This window comes from Cyprinodon tularosa, unplaced genomic scaffold (genome assembly GCF_016077235.1).
Source record: "Cyprinodon tularosa strain WSP-4 unplaced genomic scaffold, ASM1607723v1 ctg859, whole genome shotgun sequence".
Taxonomy (NCBI): domain Eukaryota; kingdom Metazoa; phylum Chordata; class Actinopteri; order Cyprinodontiformes; family Cyprinodontidae; genus Cyprinodon; species Cyprinodon tularosa.
Genome location: NW_024039628.1, coordinates 82,501 through 92,432, shown reverse-complemented (window position 1 = coordinate 92,432; position 9,932 = coordinate 82,501). Strand labels below are relative to the sequence as shown.

The 9,932-nt window shown below is 45.7% G+C and overlaps 1 protein-coding gene across 2 annotated transcripts in view; it reads right to left on the bottom strand.

Moving 5' to 3' along the window:
- Positions 1-6,688: 6,688 nt before the first annotated feature.
- The window catches only part of chrd (chordin), a 21,964-nt gene continuing 18,720 nt past the window's right edge, over positions 6,689-9,932 (bottom strand). Inside the window, exons 16-21 of one of the 2 annotated variants that reach the window (XM_038273131.1) lie at positions 8,318-8,411; positions 8,150-8,206; positions 7,959-8,062; positions 7,585-7,845; positions 7,401-7,494; positions 6,689-7,076 (exon numbers count right to left, since the gene is read on the bottom strand). In XM_038273131.1, coding sequence (XP_038129059.1) covers positions 7,012-7,076; positions 7,401-7,494; positions 7,585-7,845; positions 7,959-8,062; positions 8,150-8,206; positions 8,318-8,411 — 675 coding nt within the window. In that variant the 3' untranslated portion in view covers positions 6,689-7,011. The remainder of the gene's footprint in view (positions 7,077-7,400; positions 7,495-7,584; positions 7,846-7,958; positions 8,063-8,149; positions 8,207-8,317; positions 8,412-9,932) is intronic. The other variant, XM_038273132.1, reaches the window with a different exon arrangement.

Sequence of the window (9,932 nt, the reverse complement as noted above, 5' to 3'; positions counted from 1 at the left end):
CTGAGCTAAAGTTCAAGGGAATCAAAGTGAACATAGAACGCTGCAGTTTTATCATAAATGCTTCCTATCTCACTGAGAGCGCAAAGAGCCGTACGGTTATGTAAGTTCAGAGGGACGAGGCTGAAATCTGTTTCCCAGTTAATACATTAGGAGGAGAACAATGCATGTATGAACATCAATGTTTCTGCTTCATTGCTTCTCCCAAATCCTTTATCTCCGACATGAAAACAGAAAGAATCCTGAAAGGGAAAAGATGCTAAATGTGTTAATTTTAACCCAGCAGGTATCAGCTGATCTTGTTATCTAGCGCTCCCTGCCATGTTTTCCAGGTGGAAACAGGCGACTGATGCCAAGCCTTCCTAATACTTTCCTATTCCTGCAAACTAAGCAGGAAATCTGATTTTAAATTCTGTTAAAGTTTAACGCCTGCTTCTTGATTTGTGAATCAATAAATATAATATAATAAATATCTTTTTTTTATTCCTGATTTAAAGACAACAGCAAGAATTCTATAACAATAATTCCTGAAAGAAATGTGTGTTTTCATGATAAGGATGCTGCCTGCCAACAAACACAGTTTATCTGCTTCCTGTTGCTTTATTTCTCCTTTTTAAGAAGTGATATTGGTTCTGGAAACCAGCCCTTCATCTATTTATACAGCTGTTAGTGCCTCTAGTGGCAGGAAAAGGTATTCAATAACAAATGGATAAATAAGCCCTATTTTCCCATTTGTCCTTTCCGGGCTTCTGTACTTCCATTAGTATTTTCCAGATGAATCATTAAACTGAAATCTGTTCACTGCAGTTTCTGGGATTCATAGCTTTCCTTTTTTCTTCTCCACCTGACCTGTCTGCTGCCAGTGCTCCAAGCTGAAGCAGGAGATCACGAAGGTCCGAGACCTCCTCGCCAATAAGGACCCGGAGACCCGAGAAAACATCAAGCAGGCAGCAAACAACCTGCAGCAAGTTTCCTGAACCTCTTTGAGATGCACCTTTAATTCTTCCTTCCTCTTCTCTGTTATCACACTTGGGATTGCAAAGATCACATTAGTGAAAATAAAATGGTGTCTTATTAAAGATGGTTTTATTTAGTAGCCTAATGGAGGAAAAAAAAATCTTTTTACACAAGCGTTAGATTTAAATGACAGGTCCTGATCAAAAACACCAAGATTTTTTACCTTATAATCTGAAATCAGTTTAATCCCATCCAAATGAAGTGACTGACTAATCAGCTTCTTTTTCAGAGACTCTGGTCCAAAGACTATAACTTCTGTTTTATCTGCATTCAGAAGCAGAAAGTTAAGAGTCATCCAGGTTTTTATGTCTTCAGACATGCCTGTAATCTATGTAATGGGTTAGCTTCATCTGGATTATAGACAGATATAGCTGGGTATCATCAGCATAACAGTGGAAATTAATCCCATGCTGTCTAATAATTCTACCAATTGGGAGCATGTATAAAGTAAAGAGAATTGGTCCTAGCACTGATCCCTGTGGTACTCCACAGGTAACCTTTGAGCGTGTTGAAGATCTATCATTAACATGAACAAACTGAATTCGAACAGAGAGATAAGATTTAAACCAGTCTAGTTCTGTTCCTTTAATTCCAACAAAATATTCAAGTCTTTCTAAAAGAATATTATGATCAACTGTATCAAATGCAGCACTGAGATCCAACAGGACGAGCACAGATACAAGTCCATTATCTGAGGCCATGAGAATATCATTAGTGACTTTCACCAGAGCTGTTTCAGTGCTATGATGAGCTCTAAAGCCAGACTGAAACTCTTCAAAAAGTTCATTATGGTGGAAGTGATCGCAAACTTGTTTGGCAACTACTTTCTCAAGAATTTTGGATAAGAAAGGAAGATTGGATATAGGTCTATAATTGACCAAGTCATCTGGGTCAAGAGACGGTTTCTTAAAGGTTTAATTCCAGCAACCTTAAAAGCTTTAGGTACATATCCCTGTAACAGAGATAGATTAATCACATCTAAAATGGAAGAGGAGATCAAAGGGAATACCTCCTTAAATAACCTGGTTGGAACTGGATCTAACATCCAAGTTGAAGGCTTAGATGAAGACAATAGTTTTGCTAACTTTGAAAGTTCACCTGGATCAAAGTGGTCTAAACCCGGTTCAGATTCCATGACTACCTCAGATGCTGCCCCCCCCTCCATGTACGGATGTGATCATTTAAATTATTTCTAATCCAAACAATGATCCAACAGATGAAAACAAGCGTTTTATTAACAGTGAAACATATCAAACGTGTGACATGTTGAAACAGCTGTAACTTTAACCAGATCAATGTTATTCTGTTAACTTTGGATTTACAAATCCAAACGTCTCTGAAGTAAAATGCAAAAAGTGATGAAACTTTCAGAGTGGAGATGGTGCCCTCTAGTGATCAATCTGTCACACCTGCATTAAGGCTGAAGTCTGTAAGTTTTTAAAAATAACTTTTTTGTCACATTGGCTAAAACTGTCCCTATGCCCAGACAGCAGTACATGTGATATGTAACCTGTGAAAAAAACTGCTTCAATTGGTCCCGCCTACTGCCTGTATTTCAATCTGGAAAGAATAATTTGGGACGAGTCAAAACAACCAATCACAGCCAGAGGAGCGTCTGATGGAGTGTCAATCACAGCTCACACACGCTGAATCCCCCCCCCCCCCCCCTTCTGGTCGCATGCGGTAGCCGCGCAGATGCTGTGAGAGGGGTGGAGCTTGGAGGTGGGGCATGAGTGAAGCAGAGAGGGTGGGGGAGTGGAGTGAAACCTGTTTTTCTTCAAATTTTCAGTCGAAGTCTGCTCTCTCCTCAATGTTACAGACTGCAGCTTTAAGGCTCTGCTAATGTTTGAAAGTGAGGGAAACAATCTATACAATAGTCGTCTATGTCCTTATAAACAGAGTAGAAAGTTGGAACCAGAACAAAAAGACGTCGTCTTCAGACCCAAAGCAGACGGGTCTGCCTCCAAACTCCATCTACTGTTAAAGTGGCAAAACCACAACTGCTTCTCTTTAAACATTTATAACCTGATTTATCAGCTTAGGTTGTTCAAAAGATTAACATTTTATTGCAATAATTAATTTCATTAATTTACAGACTGTCAGGCTGGGTGGAGGTTTGAAGAGGACACAAATGCAGAGACTGAAGCTGAAGTGGTTTCTTCCAGAATTAATAACAAAAAGAGGAACAGAAGCAAAAATCCTCAAACATGAATCCAGGAACACAAGAAGGGGGGCAAAGAAATGACGAAAAACCTGCAACAGTGACTGAGCAGGAGGTGCATATATGGCAGAGACAAGCAGAGACTAGATTGGGAGCAGGTGTGAACAGAGGAGTCTAGAAGGGAGCTAGGAGAAGGAGACTGACACTAGAGGGCAGCAGAGGGCAACAAGAAATACAATCAAAAATTACTAGAATAACACAAAATGGAAATAAAACAAAAAAAACTCAAAAATAAAACTTAAACAGACCCAAAACCATGACACAGACATCATGTTTAAGCCGGGCATAAACTGTATGATATTTTCCCCATTTCTGGACGATTTTCCAGTCGTGCGAGAATTTTCTGACCGGGCCGACTTTCAGCCTCCTTGTGTGTCCTGCGTTGTGTAATATACAGGTGGTAACCAGGGGTGATTAAACTCTTATGACCGCCTCCTTGTCAGGAATCGTAACGTCAGGAGAAAATCAAACATGTTTGAAACTGAGTCGGCCGTCCTGAGGTGTTGGTGGGTAAATCCTGCTGGTAAAGCAGAACCTCGGCCACCGAGCATGTGCAAACAGGCGAGTTCTTCTTCTTCTTTCAGATTGATGAGTCCAAGTAGCGCCATCTCACTGCAGAGCTGAGTCCCACATTTTTTAGACAGACAGTGTGAGCAGGTAGATCGCATCAGTGTTGGGTCGTACAGTGTGAGAACAAACATTGTTAATTTGAACTTTTAAACCCTGCAGTTTCGTCGTACAGTTTGAGCTGCAACTCTGAAAATATTTAATAGTGTATGAACCACTTTAGGACGAGGAGGATGTCAGAACTCAGCGCCTCACAAGCTTCTGAGCATCAGAGGCGCTTCAGAAGCAGCAGCCTGCTGGAGTTGGAAACATATAAGGACTTTCTCACTTCAGTTTTTCTCTTATTAAAGAATGATCAGCATTAAATCACAGAGAATTAAATATTTATATGGAGAAGATTCTACAACTCATGACAGGATAGGAGATTACTTTTTTTTTGGTCTGTTAAATATGCACAAGACAAGGATACTTTTATTTTGATTCAGTTACATATGCAGTACATGAGGAACTACTGAGATTATTTTCAGATTAGACATTAATAGATTCATTAATTCCACAGGGGAAAAGGAATGACTTCAGGGTTAGGATTAGGATTCACTGGATGATAACAGCCTACTGGGCCTAGTGGTAAAATGTGCAGCTGTTCTATGGGACTGATAGCCGCTAATAACGATCATTTATTGTAATGAAAACATCTGGAGCAGCTGCAAACAGACACGGATTTACTGTTGAGAATAAGAACCAAACTGAGGAGGAACCCATGAGACGATGAACAGGTCCTATAGATCGGAACATTTTTATTCTTCATCTTGACCTGCTGCTAAATAGATACATTGATCTACCACCATTGAAGAAATAATCCTGTATTATTTTCACGTTAACAACAGGTTATGGAAAGCCATCTTGATATGTATTAGTTTACTGATATATAAAAAAAAAACATTGTTTCTTTGTCTAAATGACCATTTCAAACAAAATGACATTCTCCACATCTAGAATGAACATTCTGGATTTCTAGAAATTAATTTCAGATCTGCATATTCCTAATATTACTAGTCAGCATTTGTATTATTTTAACTATGAAAAAATGTTTTTCAGATTTCATAAAGACATTTTCAGTCCAGCTGATAAATGTCAGAACGGCCACTTAACATGTGGAAACATTTCTAGATATATAAAACTTAATTCTTACTGGTGTAGTTTTTCTTTTTTTTTTACTTTCTAAATTTCAGTTTCTGCAACAAAAATGCAATTTATTAAATATATTATTACAGTTGTTTATAGGGGTGTGACTTTGATCAGCAAGAATCTTATTTTAGTGATCTGCAAATGGAACAACAGAGAAGAGAGTGCTTTGAATAAATGTAAAAACGGCCTGCCATAGGCCACTTCATATAAACTCATTAACTCGAGCAACAATCTTCTCCTTCGTCTCCTTTGCAGTTTCTCTGTCTTTTTAACACACTCTGTTTTATTTTCATTTCTGCATTAAATCTCTACTTCCAGTGGGGTGAAAAGGGCACTTCCTGTTGCCTGTTGTCATGGCGACTCGTGTCATCGATAATGATAATGTCTTTTCAAACTTGTTACGCATGTGTTAAACTCTGAGTGGACCTGGTCAGAGTTGATTGAGCTACTTGATAGCAGCTTATATGAAACCGAACCCTCAGAGTTCCTGACTTTAGGCTAGATCAATTTAGAGCTCAGGATTTAAACCTGAGTTTGTTAAACCTGCTTCGTGAAACGGACCCCTTAGAAAAACAATAAATCATATTTATTTAAACTGCAGGTCAGTTTATGGTCCATAGAGGCCCAGACCATCACCTCACCACCACCGTGCCTGACTGTCAGGAGGTTGAATATGTTTTATAGTAAAGAACAAAATGACTTTAACACAACTTTTCTCCCCAAAGACAAAAAACAGCAAAAATAAGACAATGAAAAATAATAAAATGTAGTTCTGCAGTTTGACCAGCAGAGGGCAGCCGCCTCAGCTTTATGCAGCCATGTGAGACTTCATGCTTCAGTCTGTAGACATGTGTTGATGTTTGTCTGACGCGTTGGTCACGTGTTCAGGATAGAAAGGAAGGATGGAGGAGGAGGAAAATGTTAAAGTCTAAAGATGAAGACAGACTGTGATGTCATCACCAACTGGAAACGTTTCTCTGCTGGATTTCGACACTTTCTCTGGAAACCATTTAACACTTTGCTGCCTTTTCTCACCCAAACAGTCAGTGTGAGCGATCAGCTGATCGTCTGCTGCCTCCTGAAACCAGCAAATCCTCCTACAAACAGACGCGTCTGTCCATTGATCTTTGACCTCTGAGGGCTTCTTCGTTGCTCATGGTGAGGACACATCTACTGGAACTGGTTCTGGTTTTGAACCAGTTTAAAGGGACAGCAGAAAAACATCGACTATTGGAAGAAAATCTAGAAAATATTTATTTAAAACTGCAAAAAAAAGTTAGAAGTTGGAGGTTAAAGCATCTAGAAATCAGCAGACGTTTCCTGTTTACTATCAAACGCTTTTATTTTTTCTATCCAACAGTTTTCAATAAATACAAAATACAAACCTGCTTCAAATTTCCCGTAAAAAAATCCCAACTTTCAGAGCAAACAGGAAGAAGTGAAGCTGAGGCGAAATGATATAAACAGAAGGTGTTTTAATGTCGTGTCCCAGAGAAACGGAGGCATCCTGTCAGGAATACAGAGCAGAACCACTTTCTAACAATAAACGGAGGCGAGCAGGGAGACCGCAGGCCCACGCTCGCCGCTTCAGGAACACTTTCCATGGCTGAGTCCAGTAGGAGCTGCAGCAGCAGGAGGAGCTGCAGCAGCTGGAGGAGGAGCTGCAGCAGCAGGAGGAGCTGCAGCAGCAGGAGGAGGAGCTGCAGCAGCAGGAGGAGCTGCAGCAGCTCCGCTTGGCAGTGGCTGCACTTCAACACGAAGCTCTGTCCATAAACTGCCTTCCTTTCCCTTCCAGTCAGAGAGCAGCTGAAGCTCCGCCCTCCTTAAAGTCCAGCAGACGGTGCAGGCGGCGTGACGTCAGGATGGGGCTCCCTTAAAGTCTTTGTGTCGGGGTCACTCCCTCCAGTCTCTAGAGGCTCCTCTCGCTACAATCGTGAAGCTGCTAACAGGGTGGGTGTCGGTCAGGAGAGATGGGGGGGCGGCGTGCAGCTCTGGGGACCATCTGCGGGGGGGTCTCATCCTTACTGCTTCCAGCTTCGTCTTCTGCTCGCTGGTTTTGTCATCAGATCTGCTTCCTGTTTGTGATCTAAGGAGAAGAAGAACGAAGCTGAGCTCCAGAGAACAGAGACACCAACTTCAGCCACACCTGGAGGGAATCCCTCCCACCAATCAGTGTCTATCAGTCGTCCAATCAGAGCACAGCAGAAAAACATCCTGTTTAGTTTTACCTTCTGGTTAAGGACTCAGATATTCACTGGAAAAACGTCCCAACAGGAACATTGTTGATAACAGGATGGGGATATTTCAACTCTATTCAATTTATTTCTATGCTCTAATGCACATCAAGTCAGCTCAGGTCACTATAGATCCAGATCAGGCAGATTCTCTCTGAAGGACCCTCATGTCTCACCGGCGCATGCGGGGCAGCAGGAGCTCTCTGTTCGGGTGACGTTGAAGCAGCTCAGCACCGGACACTGTTTCCTTTGGCATTTGGTGACTCCATGCTGAGGGGACAGAATGAGAGAGAAAGGTGAAGGTTTGCCGTTTACAATCCGGTTTATTCCGGTTTCAACCTGCCGATCCGGGAGGCTTACGTCACACCAGCAGTTGATGCATTTCATCTCGCCCACCAGCGGCACCCAGGGATGCCAGCTGTCGCTGTTCTGGTAGAAGTTCTTTCCAAACTTGCAGTGGCGGGGGCCGTCGGCCTGCATCATGTCGCCGTGCTCCAGGCGGGGGGTCCGGTCCTCCTCAGGACACTCCTTACAGCAGTCAGAGGGGCTGCGTCTCACCGGGTGGCTGCAGCTCAGCGCCGGACACGTCACCTTCTCACAGTGAACCTCCCCCGTGGAGCCCTGAGGTCAGAACGGCAGCAGGTTGGAGATTTTACCTCACAGAAGATCAGAGCCTCTGTGGCAGAAAACCACCGCATGTCGGCTGTTTCTGACTGGTTCTGACTGGTTCTGACCTTGCACGTGCAGACGGCGCACTTTATGTACCCGAAGGGAGGAACAAAGGGATGCCATGTGGTTCCCGGGGCATGCATCTTCTGGTCGCCCTCAAAGTAGCAACCTGAGTGGTGGAAAAGTCGAGAGCAAAGGTTAGAAGAGGATCCATGTGACCGAGATCCCATAAAGACAAACAGCAGCTAGAAAAGACCTTCCAGATGTTCCTCCGCCGGCTCTGGAGTGACCGTGTCCTTGGCCTCCCTCCTTTCTGGAAAAACAGTCATGAAAAGTTGAGAGCCTCCCTGAGGACGGCGGTCAGAGACGCGTCTCTGACTCAGACTTACGGGTGAAGGACAAACAGACGAAGGGGACGGCTCACCATCACAGACGGGACAGCAGCGGCCCTCAGGCTGACTGGTTCTGGAGCAGGTCAGCTCTGGACAGATCACTGGGTCACAGATCACCGTCCGCTTCTGCAAAGGAAACGGCTTTTAATGCACGGCTGAAACCTTTCATCATGGCTGCGTCTGATGGCTGCCGCCGTCTGAAGGCAGCCGCCGTCTGAAGGCTGCGGCCATATGAAGGCAGCCGCCGTCTGAAGGCTGCGGCTATATGAAGGCAGCCGCCGTCTGAAGGCTGCGGCCATATGAAGGCAGCCGCCGTCTGAAGGCTGCTGCTATATGAAGGCAGCCGCCGTCTGAAGGCTGCGGCTATATGAAGGCAGCCGCCGTCTGAAGGCTGCGGCCATATGATGGCGACCGCCATATGAAGGCTACAGCCATATGAAGGCAGCCGCCGTCTGAAGGCTGCGGCCATATGATGGCGACCGCCATATGAAGGCTACAGCCATATGAAGGCAGCCGCCGTCTGAAGGCTGCGGCCATATGAAGGCAGCCGCCGTCTGAAGGCTGCGGCCATATGATGGCGACCGCCATATGAAGGCTAAAGCCATATGAAGGCAGCCGCCGTCTGAAGGCTGCGGCCATATGAAGGCAGCCGCCGTCTGAAGGCTGCGGCCATATGATGGCGACCGCCCTATGAAGGCTACAGCCATATGAAGGCAGCCGCCGTCTGAAGGCTGCGGCTATATGAAGGCAGCCGCCGTCTGAAGGCTGCGGCCATATGAAGGCAGCCGCCGTCTGAAGGCTGCGGCCATATGAAGGCAGTCGCCGTCTGAAGGCTGCGGCCATATGAAGGCAGCCGCCGTCTGAAGGCTGCGGCTATATGAAGGCAGCCGCCGTCTGAAGGCTGCGGCCATATGATGGCGACCGCCATATGAAGGCTACAGCCATATGAAGGCAGCCGCCGTCTGAAGGCTGCGGCCATATGAAGGCAGCCGCCGTCTTTAGGCAGCCGCCGTCTGAAGGCTGCGGCCATATGAAGGCAGCCGCCGTCTGAAGGCTGCGGCCATATGAAGGCAGCCGCCGTCTGAAGGCTGCGGCCATATGAAGGCAGCCGCCGTCTGAAGGCTGCGGCTATATGAAGGCAGCCGCCGTCTGAAGGCTGCGGCCATATGATGGCGACCGCCATATGAAGGCTACAGCCATATGAAGGCAGCCGCCGTCTGAAGGCTGCGGCCATATGAAGGCAGCCGCCGTCTTTAGGCAGCCGCCGTCTGAAGGCTGCGGCTATATGAAGGCAGCCGCCGTCTGAAGGCTGCGGCCATATGAAGGCAGCCGCCGTCTGAAGGCTGCGGCCATATGAAGGCAGCCGCCGTCTGAAGGCTGCGGCTATATGAAGGCAGCCGCCGTCTGAAGGCTGCGGCCATATGATGGCGACCGCCATATGAAGGCTACAGCCATATGAAGGCAGCCGCCGTCTGAAGGCTGCGGCCATATGAAGGCAGCCGCCGTCTGAAGGCTGCGGCCATATGAAGGCAGCCGCCGTCTGAAGGCTGCGGCCATATGAAGGCAGCCGCCGTCTGAAGGCTGCGGCCATATGAAGGCAGCCGCCATATGAAAGCTGTCGCCGTCTGAAGGCTGCGGCCATATGAA